The sequence below is a fragment of the Hermetia illucens genome, chromosome 1 (genome assembly GCF_905115235.1).
Source record: "Hermetia illucens chromosome 1, iHerIll2.2.curated.20191125, whole genome shotgun sequence".
Classification (NCBI taxonomy): domain Eukaryota; kingdom Metazoa; phylum Arthropoda; class Insecta; order Diptera; family Stratiomyidae; genus Hermetia; species Hermetia illucens.
In genome coordinates, this window is record NC_051849.1 from 182,943,851 (window position 1) to 182,965,106 (window position 21,256).

Sequence of the window (21,256 nt, forward strand, 5' to 3'; positions counted from 1 at the left end):
GACTTTTTTGAGAGGAGGTATTGCCCACCATCAGTTCGGCCAAATCTGGCTCATCCATTTTTTCTCCATCCTCGTTTTATGTTACCTGGCTTAAAAGACGCTACGAATGGGAACCTAGACTCGTGTTACATTGGCTCGGAAGGTCATCCTGCAGAAAATCATCCAGGCCTAGAAATTCCATCTTACTTAATGATTTCTTGGCTCACATACACACAATTCCAGTTCAGGATCAGAAAAGCCCCGAATAGACGTTTAACCCAAATTGAATGATTCTTTTGAATGCATGGCCTAACCTGGACATTGCAGCTCCACATTTATTACTTAGAATTTTAGCAAACGAACACATGTCCTTAAATCAAATGCAAGCCACAGAGTTTGTATTCTATCATATTACTTTCAAGGCTGCTCGTTTCAGTACTGGTGTTCCGATACAGCGGATCTTTATTCAACCTTTATAAAACCATTGAAATTATAATCGGATTTATTCGATTTGAATTCGATCTCTAAGCATCGATGTTAACCCTAACTGGCTTAAATGATGAAATCAGTCCGATCTGCTGCTAGATTTTACCTCAACACCTTTCGGTTTGAAATGAACTCCTTATATCACGGTGAAAAGAGTACCCAGATTTGTCTTTAATAAACTACAAGTGCAAAACCAGAGCTCTGTAAAGCCCAAATATGGAAAGAGAGACGAAAACGGTTCTGCCGAACGAACTAGCAAATATTAGGTTTCAGTTTAGGTACCTTTTGTTACGGAGTACATAAGCTGTGGAAAGCCAAAAAATAGATCACATCCAAGAGCGGATTTTTATCAATCATAGAAGGCCACCTAATATAGAAAATTTGCGAAAGGTGGCCGGTTAACACTCAAATTCGGCGTCGAAAACGTACCAGTAACACGCTTGAATCATTATCATCAACGAGGCAACAACCGGTATCCGATGTAGGCCTGCCTTAATAAGGAACTGCAGACATACCGGTTTTGACTGCAATACGCATCGCTTCAGAACAGGGTATCAAAACATCTAGGCTCCAAAAGATGAAAGCTTCTTCCGCGACTGATCTCTTGATCCCATGAAACCCATGATTAGGAGAAAGTTGTGGCTAACGATGGACATCACTTCGAAAAATACATATATATTTAATAAATGTGATTCTGAAGCAAAAAATGGACCCCCCAATAAGTTTTACTTTCATGTGGGCTACTATTTTCCTGAACAACCCACCCATTTGGAGTTTATATTTTGCTCATAGATGGGCTCAACTCTACCCTGCAAACGGGCTGAAAAACTGAAAAACGTTCTTATTAAGATATAGTTTTGCTTAACCGATACTGTATCGAAAGTAAAGGAAAGCACATTCTTTGGCATACCACGCATAAACAATATCATCATCATCATCAACGGCACAACAACCGGTATCCAGTCTAGGCCTGCCTTAATAAGGAACTCCAGACGTCCCGGTTTTGCGACGAGGTCCACCAATTCGATATCGCTAAAAGCTGTCTGGCGTCATGACTTACGCCACTACTCCATCTTAGGTAGCGTCTGCCTCGTTTTCTTTTTCTACCATAGATATTGCCCTTATAGACTTTCCGGGTGGGATCATCCTCATCCATATGGATTAAGTGACCCGCCCACTGTAACTTATTGAGCCGGATTTTATCCACAACCGGACGGTCATGGTATCGCTCATAGATTTAGATGCAGGGAGCCAAAAATTCTTCGGAGGATTCTTCCCGCGAACGCGTCCAAGAGTTCTCAATTCTTCTTGCTAAGAACCCAAGTCTCCGAGGAATACATGAGGACTGGTAAGATCATAGTCTTGTACAGTAAGAGCTTTGACCTTATGGTGAGACGTTTCGAGCGGAACAGTTTTTGTAAGCTGAAATAGGCTCTGTTGGCTGACAACAACCGTGCGCGAATTTCATCGTTGCAACTGTTGTCGGTGGTGATTTTCGACCTTAGATAGGAGAAATGATCAACAGTCTCAAAGTTGCAGTCCCCTATCTTTATTCTTCCCATTTGACCAGTGCGTTTTGATGTAGTTGGTTGGTTGGTTTTTGGTGCTGACGTTGCCACCATATATTTTGTCTTGCCTTCATTGACGTGCAACCCAAGATCTCGCGCCGCCTGCTCGATCTGGATGAAGGCAGTTTGCACGTCTCGGGTCGTTCTTCCCATTATGTCGATATCGTCAGTGTGAGGTGGACTTAGAAAGCATCGCACCTCTTGCATTTGCCTCAGCATGACGGATCAGGCCAGGTTGAAGAGGACTCATGATAGGGGATCCCCTGGTCTTGAGAGTGATCCTGCTGCTTTTATCTGGCCTCGCACATTAGTCAGTGTCAGCCTAGCCAGTCTTATCAATTCCGTGGGGATACCGAATTCTCTCATGGCCGTGTACAATTTTACCCTGGCTTTGCTATCATAGGCGGCTTGAAAGTCGATGAAGAGATGGTGTAACTGATGTCCATATTCCAGCAGTTTTTCCATCCCTTGGCGCAGAGAGAAAATCTAATGATCCCGCTTGAATACCACAACAATAATCAAATGGGGAAGATGAACAAGGTTTTTAGCACTTCAGCCCTTCGGGATGCAGCTTGAATCTCAAAAATACCAAAACCGTCATTACATCCTCCATAGGACCACAAAAATATAAAATAAACTCGATTAGAAAATTTAACTACCCCTGTTAAGGGAAAGTCGCACCGCAACCTTGAAGAACTATTGTGCCCTAACTACCCCTGGATCATTGGCGCAGATTAGCACCCCCACTTGGTTCCCAAGACCCCTTGTTCATTATGTGGTCAAACGTTTATCATATTATACACTCCAGCGTTACATTTACTAATTTCCACCAGCTCCTCTACTGGAAAAGTCGAAATTTTATTAAAATGACTTCAAAATGAGCAAAAGTTATGCATTAATTCCTTCTTGAATCTGAAAATTTCCAAAGTACGCGCTGCTTTCAATTTATCTTTCCGCACCAACGTAGTCCATTATCATTAATTGTCTTATGTCATTTCATTGAGTTACTTGTTTTCACGCATAAGCGCAATTCTTTCCACCATAGAACCCGCTGATTTTAAATGCGTTAATTATCATGATTAGCGTGCAACCTAGTGGAACGTACTCTTTAGCGTAAGAGTCGGTTTGTGTATCTTATTTTCTTATGTTGTACTCTCCAACAATTTGAACTTGCGTGGATATGGTTTGGGTAAATATGCTTATTATATTCAATTTCAAAACTGTTACTAAAGATTCCATTCAGTGGAAATAATAAAAAGTTTAAACAATCACTGTTTCAAAAGATGACGACAGAGAAGTAAAGGACGGAAGCCCGAACCTTGCGAAACACCGACCTTGGGTTGAAAAACTATGCCAGAACTACGCATTTCGTCCTGGATCCAGGACTCAGATAAGATATGTAGACTCACCGTTTCGTTGCACTCTGCATCAAAGCGCATTTTGACTGCGGTGACGATAATCCACTTGCGGCCCCGCTACTATTCAAACTTCCACAATTGCTATCCTGCGACTGGGTCGTAGGACTCTTTGTAAGCCTGGGTGTGCCAACACGTCGCAACAGCATACCCGTCGCCACTTTCGATTTCACTTGAGTGTAGTTCTTCTTCAAAGACTTATTCTCGGCAATTTTATTCATAACTGCATCCCATTTATTAGGGGATGATTTGCGTACACTACCACTACCATTACCAACACCTACACCTTGCGGTTGCTCTTGCTGTTGCTGATTAACACTACTACGATCACCAATTACACCTGCATTTCCGTTACACTTTTCGTTGGCCAAATCACTGGCAACACTACCCGCTCGCGAACCATTGGGGCGTCTATTTTCTTGATTAGTGGAATTTCGCGATTTTAGGGGTGTCGCGGATGAGCCGTTTTTCAATAACATTTCCGCGGCGTTACTGTTATAGTCGTTCTCATCAACGGGCGATCGTAGTTTCAAACGAGCCGCTTTGGTTGAAGGGGTTGAACAAATCGCGGACTTTTTCCCGCCCGTTTTACTTTCATGTTTGCCGATCTCGCGGGCTCCAACTATCACGTTGCGTTCCGCGCCCGAACCGTACTGATGGAGCTGTTGCTTGCGCGACGGACTGAATTTCTTCACTAACGAAGCAGACGTTTGCTGGGTTTTCTTGGAGCTCGCGATAGTTCCGTTCGATGAGCTTTTCTTATCGTCAGCTGGAGCAGAACAGGTTTTCTTCGCGGCCTCCCCATTTTCCGAAGCACTGAGAGTACTTGGAGAGCTTTTCATAGCACTTTTTTGTGCGTAATCCCCACCACATCTGCCGATGCCGCTAACTGAACTTACGCTAATCCGCTCGCTACTGATGCTACTCTGAATTGTTGAAGATGTCTGACTATCTGTTAGTACGTTAGATTGGCCTTGGCTCATGGATGAGGATGATCTTGGCGGATGCGAGCCAGCATTGTATTCAGTGTTGTTACTTTTGACTGTATCTGTTGATCCGTCTGGAGACATATCCACATCGGGGATAGCATCACCGCGACTTTGCGCTAAATCATCATCACATCGGTTCTCGACATCAGTGAAAATGCCGCTCGATTCCATGCACGAATCTTCCATTTGAGGTTGTTCGGTGATGAAAACATTGGCTGGCTGAAGCATGGGGCCGTAGAGTTGCCCATCGATCACCTGGGCTCGTCGATCTCCCCTGTGGAAGATGTCATCTGCATCACTTTCCGTGAAGAAATCTGAATCAGTCATAGGGTCCTGCCTCCGTATGGGGATATTCGCAGGAGCATTTTGATTGAACGAGGGTTGCCTTCCCAGATGCGGTTTGCGAGGTCCATTAGATGGAGAATGATCACCGGCACCACGCGAGGCTGGTCTCGACATCTCACCATCTCCTTGATACCCAGTATCGAGACTAGTTATACTAGTCACACTAGTTATGAAACTATTAGATACTTTCGAAACATTAGACTTAGTCATTTGGTCAGTCTTCGAATACGAGTCAGTTTGCGAAAGCTCCTGCTGATTGTACTGGATAGAATTCTGTCCAACTGTTATAGGCTGTGACATGATAACATCTCCGTGCTCAGTTTTTACCCCAACAGGATCTAGCGGCAAATCTTCTGGCGACGGAGTTTGATCGATACGCATCTGATGAATAGCCAATTTACTGCCACCATGCATATTGATCGGGAGGTCTAGGTTCGTTCCTGTGGTAGCTGAATCTAGAAACTCCTTCATTTGATCGGGAGTCAAAATTCCCAAGCTTTCGTCCATTTCGAATGAGTTTTGTTTCTTCAGAAGCGGCGACCCAGACTGAGCGGGAATACTCGACCCCAACGAAACATCACACAACTCTATGGAGCAGTCGAGTGTGCATTCGGTAAGATCCATGCCAAATGAGAAGCGAGGCTTATTCGTCTTGGCATCTTGCATCTGGTTTCCATTCAAGATTTGCGCCACATTAGCCGGCAAGTCTTCGTCTACTTCCATGCTCTCATCTTCCTGATCGGGCTGATCTTCTGGGTCTACCTCAAGATTTTCCCTTTCGACTGGTACTAATGTCTGGTCCATGTCTTCTTGCATGCTCATGTATAGAAGTTTCGTATTGTTTTGCGGATGGTAGTCTTCTTGGGGCGAGTCATTCAGATCTCTCGTTAGATTCATCAATGGATGGCTTGGCGACGATATCGACGATATATCTATCAAGCGATCATAATTCATAGTAGAATTTAGAACCAGTTTCATATTCGATTTATCTGGAGCGACAACAATTGTGTCATCCGCGAGATCTGATGAAAGATCCCCGCATTTGCGTAGAGAGTTGCTTGAATTGGTCCAAAAAGTTGAGTCATGTTCCCGTTCTGAGATATCTGATTGCTTTTTATTTGAAATTGTGATCGTAGCATCATCGACCAGATCACATTTTTTATTTGGATTTGAATCGATTGTCATGGTTGTCTCCAACACCGCAGGGTCGCTAACGTTGATAGTACGCGTCATAAATAATGCGCTATCATTATTTTTCGCAATGGTTGTATTGGACACCTGCGTCTGATGGTCACCAACAGCTGTAACATTGTGCGTCAAGCCCAGTATATTACTTTCTTGATCGCTATTACTGTCACGTATAAACGTCTCAGACCTGGTCAATGTTCTAGTTTCATTGTGCGTTTGCTGCTCACGTTGACCGCTTTCCGATCTGGTCAGCAACTTTTGATTTACATCCTCTTTAGTATCTTTATCCAATATCACTGTATTATCAGCAATTTTATTATTGTCAACGCTAGCTGGGGTAGACTGTTTTGACCAAAACTTTTTCACGATATTCGATGTTTTCCTAACAGCCTCACTGAATTTGTCACCAGATGAAGATCTTTTCAGTGATTCATCAATGGCGATTTGAGATTGTTTTTGTCCTGGACCACTGTATGAAGATGGACGTGGTTGGGTCGCTATTACCTTAGATGGTGCCATTGCTAATTGTGATTTTTGGGCAATTACTGCTTGTCGAATTGTTCCGGGAACGGGGATTCGTGTGACGCCATCAAGTCTAGGTATTCGAGACTGAGCAGAATCCTGAAAGTGAAAAATAGTTGTTATTAAGGATTGAACCTTTAAATCTCAAGTTTAGTAAATATAAAATAAGGCCTGAAATGCGATCATCTTTTGAAAAGTTCTGCAACGAGTATTCATTAACGAAACTTTTAGAATGTAATTCGCTTTCCTAACGACTGAAAGGACAGATACCTACAGCTGTAGAAATGTTATCCTTGCCACAGATTAGGAGGGAATTCCCAGCTACAAACGCAGGCTGTCGAAAAAGGACGAACACAGCTTTTTTGGAACTGAGCTCTCTCGTTGATAACTATATTAAGAGCCCCCAAAATCCAGGCTTCCACCAACTTGAAAAGAACTTCAGCGATATCAACTGCACATTATCGCCGCAACGTTTGACAGGGGGGCTCTGACGGGCAGTCCTCTCCCTCGTGTTGCACTCTCTTTCTGTATTTTTGTAAACTCAGCGACGGTAGATGGAAATTCCGTGTCAGACTGAAGCTGGCAGCTGCGACAAGACACGCCTTCAAGATCTGGGAACTGGTGTAAAAACTCAAAAAGCGGAGGACGAGTTCACAGAAGCTCATCGAATTATGAAACACCAAAGTCGAAAAAGATAATGGCCATTTGATACGTGTTATCAAGTACTTTCTGGCACTTAACTTAAAAAAATTAACAGAACGGTTCACTCACAAGATATTTAGTATAATAGTAGAAGTGGCAAAAGGTCGCCAATCGGCGGCAGGAGACCATCATAGGCATATCACGCTGATTGTGTTGTGAATGACAGAGTCTTGCATCTCAGTGGATGTACTTGGACTGATGTATTTCTGTTGATAAAACTATGAGTGGCATGAAGTGGTGAATAGCACCATTATTCCCGGGGGTGCCAACAGCTGCTGTGTAGGGTATTTGACACCCTACTCTACCTAGGTTAGGTAATTCTCTCAACGTTGATAATATTGGAAATGCAGTCTTACAAAAATAGCAGAGAGACACTATATACGTATGCCGTCCACCTCCCTGTGCGTTTCTTGGTAACCCTTGCCACCCCCAGTTTTCTGTCTGTATTTAGAGCAAGATATTTATTAAAGGTGAATTTGTAGAGACTTTCCTTCCTAGTAGACTCTTACATAGGAAGCGATTTCAAATATAGTCCTTCGCAAAAGCAAAATGGACCAGCCAGATAGACCAAAGTTCAGTTTTTACATCGCGAAATATTCCGTCCGGAATCATGTGGAGCAATTAGCTAACTGCTGACTCCCTTCTCGTCTCACAGATTTATCGAACTCTTTTTCATGTATTCGACGACATAACCAAAATATCAAGATTTCGCTCGTTCCTACTGTCATCAAATTTAACGCAATACCTGCACAAGTATTTTCGGTACGATTAGATATATGTTGTCCACACATGTTGAAATGCAGTGCTTCGGCCAGGGATTTAGGCAATGTATAAAGAACATAGTTGCTGCAAATAGTAGACTATAGTCAACCACGGAGGCAATCAGAAAAAAAAACAGAGGAGGAGACGGAAATCCATCGTGCAGGACCGCCACGCCTAAGTGTAGCTCCAACGAAGTAGACCGTCGAATCGCGCTTGCACGTCTACCTATCATCCAGACTAGGGAATGTGCGGAAGTATCTTTTTGAATATTCCAGCCCCTGTCACCCAGGGGAAGGAGGGATGCTGTAGACCACCACAGCGTCTTAAGGGGTAGATAGGGAAAATGCAGTAAGATTACTTACTGAGGAAACTATTACCACGTCTGGCAGATAAAATGCGCATCTTTAAAATGAAGAGGAAGAGAAATGTAGGGTCCAGACAGATAACCGGCAGAATTTGTCTGACTTGATGACTGGATCAAATTCCTGTAATACACAGCATATTGTCGAAACCAATTAACATGGTACGGTTTCCAGTTTAAGCGTCACGATAACCACGCATGGTTCCGTCTGCTGTAGCTGTTTCGCGACAATCTGTGGCGACCATCTTAGTTGGTTCGGATAAAGCGGATAAAATGGAGTGAGGAGATGAACCTCTTTATCATTCGCTCCCACTATGAAATGGTAAATACAACATCTTACCGCCTATTGTTGCAGCAAAGATTCATCGGGTGTTTACCGCAATACGCACACGTAATTATGAAGCAGGTTGCAGATGGTACTGCACTTTATTACTTGCAACACCATTTCATTAAGAAGCTCGTTCGACTTGACGTCACCACGGAAACTATTCACTAAAAGTTGATCCCGCTGAAGTCGGGACAATTTCCAAAGAATGTGTAGTGTACTGTACTACGACCTATCACAACAACATCCTACCCCCCCCCCCACAGCGAATCAATGCCTGACCACTGGCAAAGGGGCATTATCTGTTCCATAAATAAAAAGGGAGATATCACGCAGCGCAGCAATTATAGAAGTATTATTCTCCGCTATTTCGCTAGGCCGGATAGCCTCCTACGCCCAGGACATCATTGACCCATACCAAAGAGACTTCACTCCAAGCAAATCAGCAACAGACCATATTCGCTCTCTGTGGCAAGCGATAAAGAAACTGTTAGAATGTGGACATCAGTTGCACCATCTTTTCATCGACTTTAAAGCCAGCGTAAAATTGTACACGGCCATGAGAGAATTCGGTATCCCGACGAAATTGATAAGACTGGCTAGGCTGACCCTGACCAATGTGCGAGACCAGATAAAAGGAGCAGGATTATTCTCGAGACCATTCAACATCAACAACGGTCTAAGACAAAGGGATGCCCTATCATGCGTCTTCTTTAACCTGGTCCTGGAGAAAGTGATTCCTCTTCAAGTCCACCCAACCACTGGTCTATGCTGACGAGACTGACATTATGGGAATAACAACCCGAGATATACAGTTTACCTTCATCCAGATCGAGCAGGCGGCGCGAGAACTCGGGCTGCACATTAATGAAGACATGGTGGCAACGTCAGCACCAAAAACTAAAAAACGAACAAAATCAAATCGAACTGGTCAAACGAAAACAATAAAGATAGGAGACTACAACTTGGAGACCGTTGATAATTTCTCCTATCTAGGGTCGGAAATCACAGCTCATAACAACTGTGACGGTCAAATCCGTGCACGGTTGTTGTCAGCCAACAGAGCCTATTTCAGCTTACACAAACTGTTCCGCTCGAAACGTCTCACCATAGGGTCAAAGCTCTTACTGTACAAGACAATGATCTTGCCAGTCCTCATGTATTCCTCGGAGACTTGGGCTCTTAGCAAGAAAAATTACGAACTCTTGGCCGCGTTCGAGAGAAGAATCCTCCGAAGAATTTTTGGCCCCCTACATGAGGATGGACGATTCCATAGCCAACATAACGACAAAATCTATGAGCTATACCATGAGCGTCAAGTTGAGGATAAAATCCGGCTCAATAGGTTACGGTGGGCGGGTCACTTAATCCGTATGGATGAGGATGATCCAGCCCGGAAAGTCTATAATTATAGTCTATCTATGGTAGAAAAAGAAGACGAGGCAGACGCTACCTAAGATGGAGTAGTGGCGTAGGTCAGGACGCCATACAACTTTTAGGGATATTGAAACCGAGATGTCTGGAGTGCCTTATTAAGGCAGGCCTAGACCGTATACCGGTTATTGCGCCGTTGATGATGATCGCTACCCATGGTCAAAAAGCAGTGAGAGTGAATTGCTCCCATTTAATTCGGTCCCACATCAATTAGAGTCCCGGCCAGGCTTTGGTCGAAATATATCGATTTTACACTGGTTATAATTCGCAGTCATTTTGTGTTTTGTGAATGTATAAAGTAAAACGTCACCATCTGCGAACCGCTTCGATCACGCTACTCCCAGGGCAGAGGTTAGGCAGCGTCTGTCGAGTTGCTTCTGCCCTGGATGAAACTATAAGCCGTCTTTGTCCCTGACCATATGAAATTCCTTGATAAATGGTGTATTGTACAATATTCTGAAACATAACCAATATATTTTGCTGATTATATGTTAAAGTAAAATTAACCCTTCCTTCCGAATAATTAAATCTCAAACCTTCTCCACTTTAGCCAGCAATTAATCTTCTAATTGTATTCTAAACAATCTTCCCAACCACCTAACCTATTCATCTAATTCACCTCTAAACCGCCACCCCATTATTTATCCAACCCGAAGTAAACTTTTCCCTACCAAAGCCAATAATCGATTTGCAATAGACAATAAATTGATGATACAATTCTGGCTAACTTATCCTTACTTAAGCATTTCCACACCGATCAGTGAGGAAAAAAAGGACCGTTCCAAAGGAAAAACGCACAACAAACGATTCTAAATAGCTTATGAGAAATTGTGAAAGATCTGTATGCCGCTGTTTCAGGAAGGACATGACAAATGGCTTTTCAAGTAACCCCCGAAAAAGCAACACAATGCAGACAATAAAGCTGGGCCGAATAGTGGAGAAATTTCTGGCGCCATTTATCTTAAGGAAACATTATTCTGCCGGAGTAGGCAAACAAGGGGGATGGATAGAGTATATATCATGGAAGAAATTTTATCTTTTGTACATGTCGTACGTGAAGTAGAATTGGTAATTTTCTTTATGGAATTGCGGCGGTTTGTACAATGAGAAGTACTTCAGTTATGCAAAGGTAGAAGCGTGGGCTCACTTCAATTTGAATAATAGGACCGCAGCCAAGTAAAACACCCCCACCTTTTAGAATATGTACCTGATAAAGTCGCTCAAGTACCACAGGATAATTCTGAGCAAATTATATGTTTAATAATTTATCACAAGAGGTCAGCCGCCTTCTTTGCATGTACAGTGCCCTTCATCTGACAGAAAATAATCGAACGTCAATTCCAAATGTTCTTGACCCTTCTTAGTTGCACGGCAGGAAAACATATTGGGACGGAAATAACCCTAAGTGATTGGTTTTCACCTTTCCAGGAATAAAATTATATTCTATGTTGCCAACGAAGAAAATCTTCCCATCAACATTTACAATTTTAAATTATTCCGACAACTTGCTGAGTTGTTACTTTTGTCCAACATCTCCCAATAGTTCCATGACTTTAAGACAATTTCTCCCAATTTCGTTTCCTATCAATGAAAACAAAGTTTTAACCTTATTTCCCAATCTTATCATCAGTTACAAACATAATACAGCTCATTTGCTAAGATGATAAGAGGCTAGGCTGTAGCCGCACTTGAATATAAATCTGGATTACACTAATGGGTTCACTAAACAAAGCCCGGCCAACAGAACTAACTGAAATTTGTCGGTCTAAATTTAGAAATAGAGGCAAACATTCACGTCAGCAATCGATTTTGAATTATTCACACGCTACGTACATACATTCTATTTGGGATTTGAATATTATAAAGTTGGAGTGGATAATAAGCACACCATCCCAGCACAATGCAGTACGAAGGCCCAGGTTTCATTACTTTCAGCCGAAATCAGTTCATTGCCACTAGGGCAATAACCTACTTTTAATTAAGTACCTACAAACTTTTAATACTATTTTTGAGCTCAGTAGGAGTCAGCATAAAACTGGCTCCTTCGTTCTACATATTGAAGGTTAAAATCCATTGGAGTAATGAAATGGTCTGGGACAAACTTCGCACCGTTATCTACAAACAAATCTGGTATATTTAACTCCTCCATTTTACAGCCTCTTCCATATTTTCATATCAAGTTATTCCAGGACGGCTCATTATCCTTCAACTCTAACTATCGTTATGCTTTCAATTTATCTTCTGATTAGCTTCCAGATTTATCACCTTGCTAACGTATCGGTCCAAAGATTTAATCAAAACCGAGGGCTTCTACTGCATAATCAGCATAAATACCTGAAGCAATGTAAAGATACTGAGAAATTTTTCTTGGGAAGTAGACGGATCGATTTCTCCAAAATAACCGTGGTTAATGGTCTCCTGGGAGCCAAACTATCTCTCTCTGCTCTCCAAGTCTCTCGTTTACCAAGACCGTTCGTGAGTGGTGACAGCCACACTCTGTAACGATGTGACCCTACTATTAACAAAATGCTACGGACTTCAATCGAGGATTCAAAAAATCCAGGGTGTTAAGCGAACTGTGCACATTGGATAGTTTTCAGTCGGAGGTAACTAACTGTCTTCCAACAAAGCTTGATACCTGGTTGTCCCAATATATAGGCCTGTTCTTATTGTGATACGGGCGACTATTGCACGGCGGACCTCCGTGGGATTCGAATAAGTACAAAAAATAAAGATACACAAAAGACATGCAATAAACAAACGGGACCTGGCATCGCACACAAACTGACCTATTAGGCGAAGGCAAATTTCCGCAACACTAAGAGCCAGGTGACTACACCCAAGAAGGTAGAAATACAGAAGTCAAACAGTGGACCCAATGCCAATATTGGTCTACTGTGAACAATGCAACCACCAACAAAAGTCCCCACTCAACAGGTAGGAACCAGCAAGGGTACGTCTGACGTCAGGGTATCAGACGTCAGGAAGGAGACAGGCCACAGTAGGCCAGGTGGTAAATGACATCTGCGTTATCTGGAGGGAGGCCTGAAACCAGAGGAGGCCCTTAAGAAAGGTCACGACAGACCTAAGCCTTCAACATCTGAGCAAGAAAGCGCGGGGCAGAAGAAATCAGCCCGTAAGAGGGAAATACTCGCAAGAAAGGTAAACTTGACCTCAAGAAACAGGAAATCTAGATCAAGGATGAAGGTAGGAGCTAGGAGACCCGCCGTTAGCTATACTAATGCATTGAAGACCATTTGACTACATACTGCCGAAAGAATTTGCGGAGTAAATACTCACTCGTGAGGAGCAGGGAATGGAATATCAGTCCTTATACTGCTAGACTGAGTGACGGAAGACACCGCAACTGGCTTACGAATATAGTACCCTGAATGGCAGGATGGAAGCAAACGGAACTGTCAAAATGTACTGGAAATGATATTCTAGGACAACACAAAGTGACGGTTTAGCTTCACTCTAAATATGGATTTCCACATACGGTTGTGGAGAGTTTTTGTAAGCAAAGAGAAGGCAAAGGCATCCCCCCCTGGGTTTGGTGCGCTTCCTTGCCAAATTTCCAGAAGTACCCTGCTTTAATTCTGCACGGATTCGTCACTTTCTTCAAATTGGTAACCTATTCACTGACGCTCTCGCCTTCTCATCAACACTTCCACATGTATGAGACTCGTACGCTAATTCAGTTCGTCATTTGTTTTTGTCCCTTGCCAGAGTATTACAATGGGATAATGCAGACATGAGTTCATTCAGTTCCCATGTCCTGTTCCCATATAGCAACACAAAACACATCACAGATTGAATCACTCTACGTTTTCTACAAAAATTTGAGGCTCTTTCAAAATGGATCCTTGTGAATTGGGGCTTATGAATATACCCAAAGCCTTTCCTGCTTGACGGAAGAACTAAAAGGGATAGAAATTTGTGACAATGGTAGATTTTAGGAGTTGTCCCCTAGATATGCTTAACAAGAGAAGCGCTAACATCGGCCTCGAAAGCGATTACCATCTGAAGGTCGCTTACGTTCGCTTGTATATTGTGTTCACCGCTTCTCGCAGGGTTGAAGAGTTGTGATCCCCCATCCCCGTGTCGATTGTATGATCCAGCTGTCGCTCAAGAGTGGCAGAGCTATTATATCTTGCTGATCGGATGGCAGATATACTGAGAGAACCGCCTGAGAATATCGATGAGCATTAGGCCGCCATCAAAAAAGTTATTTTCTCAAGCGCTACACAGGTTGTCGTCCACGTCCCGAAAGTTCGTCATAAAATTTGGCTGACTGCGGAATCGAAATTGCAGATCGAAGCAGGGAACGCTATATTAACCACTGCAAGTGATGGTAGGTGTGACACGCTCGAACTCCAATACCGAGCGAAATTCAGAAAAATGTTGCTTAGTGTACGCCTTGACAAAAGGGAATTTGCTGTTGTGCTGGTGAGGGAAACGGAACATGCCGCAGATCGCAATGATTTCAGAACTGGATACCCCATCACGACCGAACTTGCATCCACAATGACGAGCACAGAGGAGGTAGAAAAAACACTTCACCATGGTTCTTAACGTAATAACGTTGTGAGACCACCCTTTTTTGGATGGCTAGTTACCGTTATATGCGGATACGGGCTGTTCCTACAAAAAGAAGAGGAATCATTTTGGCCATCATTACACTCAAACAGAGTAAAGTCGTGGGCTTGATGGTCTCCCCGCAGAATTATTTATCCCTGTACCTACAGTTACTGCACTCCCACTCGTATGTAAATCTTGGGAATCCGAGACCTTTCCCAGAGAGTGGCAGAAGCGGATGATCGACAGAGACCAGACTGGTTTCCGCGCCGGATCTTCTTGAATTGACCAAATCAACACCATACTGATCTCTTTAAGTGCGCAGAGTTTAGATCTTTGCTGCACTTGCTCTTCACCGAATTCCAGGGATCCGTGGATAGCATGAACAGAGAGTATATCTGGAGTGTTCTACGCATGAGGAGCATTCCGGAGAAACCATTAGCTATTATCAGAGCAACATATGATGGCATAAAATGTCACGTGCTGCATTGAGATAAAATTTCATAGGACTTTGAGATCCAAAACGAAGCCTCCCAGGGTTGCGTCTTGTCATCGATATTATTTCTTCTTGTTATCGGCAACCCTCTTTATGATGCCTTTTCCGAAAGACGTGGAGGAATTCAATGGACTATGGCATCTTCCCTCAAACACCTCGACTACGTTGATGACATCCGTTTGCTCCCTTACCGGGTAGTGTGCATTGGCCAAATAGCTTTGGATGTGGAAAGAGAACCAAGTACAGCTGGGCTGAAGATAAACACAAACAAAGCCATGGTTCTCAGTCTGATGGGTTATCGCACCTTTCGTATCTGCGTTAATGGGCGTAGCATCGAGGTCGTCAGTCAGTTTGTATATCTAAGAAGCGTGGTTTCGGTTCACGTTGGCATCGAACTGGATGTATCCTGACGCCTTAACAGCGCTAGATAGGCTTTTGCTGGCTTATATAGTACCTGGAAATGTAGTCACCTTAATACCAAGATCAAGTTGAGTGCTAGTGTTCTTTTTGTTTTGCTATATGGGAGTAGCGCATTGAAGGTAAACTCCACTGTCACTCGAATGTTCCAAGCCTTCGTCATCACCCGTCTGCATCGTACCATCGGAGTACGCTGGCCTGATACTATCTCAAACGAAGAACTCAGTCGGTGCAGGCCTCGCACGCATATGCACTGTGACCAGAAGGCGAAAGTGGCAGTGGATAGATCACACATTATGGAGGGGTAACAATTGCATTGCGGGCTAGACCATGCAGTGTCATCCATTCTCCCAACATGGCCGACGAGTGGGTCGTACCAAGGATTGCCGTAAGGGTACACTACAGGATTACAACACCCTATAGGAGGCAATGTGGTCAGCATTGCGCTCGCCCGAGATTATTACCCTCACAGCTGAGTCGACTGGCATCCGACGTCAAATCACAATACAAATTCCACTGCCACCACGAGAAAGAGTTGAACCGCGACCTTCCATACGACAGCTTTGGGCTCTAACCTCTCAGCTATCCGGACACTGGCATTGGTTCAATAACTGCAAGATATTTATATACCCCATACAAGAACCATGGGGTTTTGGGGGGATATGCAAGAGCCTAAACTTCCAACATGCTGAGCATGGAGGGGGACTCCGCTGAAGGGGGTCCTTATTAAAGACCGTAGCTAGAAGCTGGGTTATTTACGTTTACTGGGCGAGAGGTACACAGAAAGCGATAAAGAAACAAGCAAAACTTGCGCGGCGATTCGTGACGCACCAAGACAGCAGATCCGCAGTTGATCTGTTGAATCTTTCACATGCTGAAGTAGAGAAAAGTTGACTAGAAATTTAGTGAGACAGGATGTCTTAGAAGCTGCCCACAAGAAGAGCTTTTACTCTCTGTTATGGCTTCTGATAATGGATACCGTGGTTGGCTTGGAGCTGTTATCAGGTGCTGGTGAAACTTGGCCGACGGAACGAAACATTCCTGAAATGGGTTCCAGAGTACTCAAACAGCGTTGGTAGTGACGAAGCTAACAGATTGGCACGTCAAGGATCCACAATGGTGGGGTCAGAACCAGTTTTGGCATCAAGCCATCCACTGTCAAGTTTACTCTGAAGTGGAAGAATTTGAACTGTTGCCAGCAGGTGAAAATACTTGTGAAAGAACCTGGCGAAAATATTGGGGTGGTGGTTTCGGATATATACAACCAATATGGGGAGGAGGAAGAGACGGCCCTGCACTTCATACGCAGCCACATGTCTTCCTCAAACCTTAGACGGAGACACCTCGGTAAGATATTCTTCAATGAAGAATCAGCATGCTCCCTGTCTCTAAAGAATATTTTCTTATACGCACAAGCCTACGAACGCCGTAGATGAGACGCCATTGAATAGGGGATTTGCGGGGATAGTACTGAGTGATCAAAACTGCGGCTCCCCCCATTAAACTAAACTAACTAACAACAATGATCGTCACTTAATAGCTCCAAACTTTCGTCAACACTTGTTTACGCTGCCACCATATAGCAAAGAGAAAACATCGGTGACATTCTGAACTAATGAAAATTTTCCCTGCCCATTGCCCATCGATAACAAATACAATTGCATTGAAACGGAATTCTTAGACGGAAAGGAATAGTATCGAAATTTATCAATGAATTCTGTACTTTCCCTGAATTCATAATTAAGACCTCTCTCCATTTCATCACTCTTCCATAATCCTACCCATCGCCATCTACCAGAAAACATTTTTCATTTAGGCCATAACATTTTTCACTTTATTACAAAATATAAAGCTACTTATCGTCATTTCGGATTAAAAATTTACAACTTTTATGGAAAATTTGCCCGGGCCGAAAAGCGAAGTGAGAGTAAGTTTGTTCAGAGCTAATCTTGGCGCAGTATCAATTTCCTTACAAGTTAGCAACTTTTTGTTTGCCAATGTAATCTGCATGATCCACAGCTGTATCTTTACAGTATGCTCGTACCAGGCAAATATCGCCTGAATTCTTTGGTAACGAGGGTAAAAGTGGCAAGATTGGTGCCAAAAGGAAAATGCAATTCCTGTTGAGCGGATGTGATGTAATTTAGAAAATTTTGAATGAGGCTTTATTAGCTACGATGTCGTTTAATGAAAGTAGGATTTGTTTTTGATGAAGACTGAGTGAGTGCTCCGGGACTCAAAGTTTGGCATACTCTTCAGTTAGCAATCCTTCTTTTTGATCAGGGCTCTGTTTTAAGGTGGATAGTCGAACAATATTCAGCTAATATAATTCCCTCTCTCTTTCTTAATTCTAGAAAACTAAATACAGTATCATATAATTTCGTATTTAATTTTATATGAAGTATCCTTGACATACGAAGCAAAAAATCAACTCCAAAAGCAATCACAACTTCCCACATTTTGCCAGTTTTGCGGTATTCAGGCAGGCTCTGAAGCTCCTGTTAAATCGTCCCCATTCAACCCACCTACGTGAACTTTTCCCCCCCAGAATATATCGCAGAGTTCCGCAAACTTGAAGCCTAAATTTCCCTCGCCTACCATCTCGTTATCTACGAAGTCATACCGAAAGTCTTTAAAGATAATCCGTGTCTGGAAAGTTAATCAGATGCTGAAATTTCCCAGGCACGAACAAGCCTCAAAAACGCCCTATTAATATAGGACAGGGATGAGGTGGTTATGCAGAACAACAGCGATTAAAGCACATAAAAGATGGAAAATGTGCAAGAACATAATGTATGTGTGGTAAGTGCAAGCGAAAGTTGGATGCATTATTTTCTAAAGGAAAATTTCGATGCTTGACCTAAATCCTAGGATAAATTCAGACCGGCAAAGTTTCTATTCTGGCAAGTTTAATATGGTGCCCCTGGCAAGTTCCTCTTCTACTAAATATTGTGAAATTGTGAATCTTTTTTGACTGCCAAGAGCAACATAAATACTTCACCGCATATGGAATATCCATTCGTTTGGATGGCTTTCTGCAAGCAAGAAGTATCTCTGGAGATTCGTTTTAATGTGGAGCTCTTATCGTGCCAGAAAATCGACCAAATGTTAATGTCGAAACTGCAGACAATGGTGAAGATTTTCTGGAACCAAATTGGAAATGGTTTCGGTTTCGGAAATACCAGATAGAGTTCCTTGCATCAGAACTATCTATTGCATTCAAACAATGTTTAGGAGGGAACAAAATTTTATGGATCCAACAAGGAGCAAAGTTTACAGCACTAAATGAGTTGCCCAACAATATTTTGCATTTATATTGAAGGAATTCATTAAGTGCAGCATCATTCGTACGAGGAACTTTTCGTTTTGAATGTTTTTTTGGTGGGAAGTAAGTTTGTGTTACTATAGATGCGGGCCCCAGACTGGAATAGGAAACAGCTTCGCAATTTATTGTTTTATTTCCGTCCTCAATAAAAGGAGTCATTAAATCTGATTGTATGAGCTTGCATGAGTTTTTAGGATAACTTTTCGGAAAAGAGGAAGTAATTATGATAATTTGAAAATGTTTCTTGTTTCATAATTTAACCCTGCCAGCGACCGTACCAAGCTCTGTTGGCAGAAGAGGAGGGTCAAATCACAGTAGGTTGAATAATCAATCAAGGCGAATTGAGATCCCAGATCCCGTTAAAAGTAAACAATACTGATTTAAGGATATCTAGATGGTACAGTCTTAACGTGAAAAACTTTCAAAACAGAGGTCTCGTTTCAAATCTCACTAGAGACAAAATAATTTGTATTATAGGCTGGATTAGGGTACCAGGCAACAATTAACGATTAAAGTTAGGTCGTCCACATCCTCTTCCAACGTGCTGTTGTGGTCTCCAAATGGTGCACACAAAACGGCCTATTCCGTGATCTATGTAGCTATGCCCTTAGTTTGAATACAAACAGGTGAGATGGCGAAACTCAGGCAAAAAATTCGTCCCTTCGTTCATCCCAATTGAATCAGGACCGGTTGATATAAACTTGTCCCTTTTTCGCTATGCATCCTGACTCTGTTTGTGGGTGAAATCGTTGACCCACTTCCCACGTTTTTGACGCCCATACATTGTAACCCAATGTCTTTCCATAACTGACGACGAATGGCAATAGATAAATGGCTCTTGATACTCGAAAACGTATTACTGCACGTAACTCTCAACTGACAAGAGGAGCGAGCAAGAGCAAAGTGGTTAATCTAACTGTTCGTAGGGTGTCGGTCAGTTCAAACCCAACTGACCTTATGGCAGACTCTGTACTGTAACAATAGTACCACCAAACCATCCCACCATTAGCATTATTCACTCGCCAAGAGGTCGTCAATTTTAGGAATCCTTTCTTGAACTGCATGTAATTGCTAATAGAACGCATACTCCTCCACTATATCGCAAATTATTGTTGGTGGATAGCACTGTGCAATTGTTATCTTTCTTAACCTGGATCGTAATCCTGCCTGTCAGAATCCGGCTCCCAGGTGAAAGGACAGCGCGGGTAGTCGTCAGAAACAACAACTACTCGGCTTTCCAGAGTATGACAGCACATTGCCATTATTGCGGCAAGAGAAAGAGGAGTATTCTCGAAATTCCATTATCTTAATTCAGTTAGGCCCAGGATCTCCAGCTTATGTTGATGGAATGTTCGCTCGAGTTGAAGAAAGTGAGCATTCTGGGGATCCTCGATACCGTTGTCGAGGAGCTTACCAGCATTGCAGAAACTAGTCATAAACCGTTTTCGATAGCCAAAGGACTAGTCCGCCAGGTCAGCCCCTATTCGAGGCGTTGTTGACATTTCGGTAACAGAAAAGTTTGGAAATTTGGAGGTAGCTAGTCCACAAATTTATATTGCTTTTAGTCGGAAGTGCCGTCCTCACGTACTCGAGGAGGGCGATCAGACCCGAATTTGCAAGAGATTCATCTGCCTCACCGGAGGTTATCTGGTACCATAGGAACCAGGATGGCCCTCTGAGAGCATATGTTCCAGGAGAATTCCTGGAGGATGTGTTCTCGGCCCGGTTATTTGCGGATGGCCCCCTTGTGGGAGTTGGTGGTGGTTTTGGTTATGCCAACATCGCGGGCAGAGCTCCATGGAGCTCAAGCGCGGAGTTGCACTGTACAACCCGGTTGCCGCACCCCTTATTTGCGGCATAGGTGTTAGATAAGCCTTGCATCCACTTATATGAATGCTGAGCCTGCACTTAGTATTAACCAGTACCCCTTTGCCAGTCATGGTGGGGCTCTGATTGTGGTCTCCAAATCAATCCGTGTCCAAAGTGGACCGTGGGATTATGCCTAACCGGCAGGTACTCACGTTAAACCCCCAGAACCTCCATATGTGTTAGCCACATTTCTCCACAAGCCGAGGAAATTTCGAGGATATTTTTAAGCCCCAATTCGAATTGATTAGCATTCTTTAATTCTCCGAGGGGGTCATTCAAAATTTTTTTTACAAGCTTCCAAACCTCTGCTGTAAAAAACTCCGCAGTTCCACAAAAAGCGGGACACTCTGTCACGTGGATTCCCCACTAAAACCTAAATTTTTGGTGGCATAAAATTAAAAGAGACAGTTCTCCAAAATATCATGTTAGATACAGGGAAACGATTCTGGGACCATGATAATGAGCAGCTTTTCGTTCAGTAGCCAAGGTTAACTA

General features: G+C 43.0%; 1 protein-coding gene across 2 annotated transcripts in view; it reads right to left on the reverse strand.

Moving 5' to 3' along the window:
* The window catches only part of LOC119661475 (mucin-17), a 538,210-nt gene that overhangs the window by 459,164 nt on the left and 57,790 nt on the right, over positions 1 to 21,256 (reverse strand). For both annotated transcript variants that reach the window (XM_038070838.1, XM_038070837.1), the window contains exon 2: positions 3,443 to 6,591. In XM_038070838.1, coding sequence (XP_037926766.1) covers positions 3,443 to 6,591 — 3,149 coding nt within the window. The remainder of the gene's footprint in view (positions 1 to 3,442; positions 6,592 to 21,256) is intronic.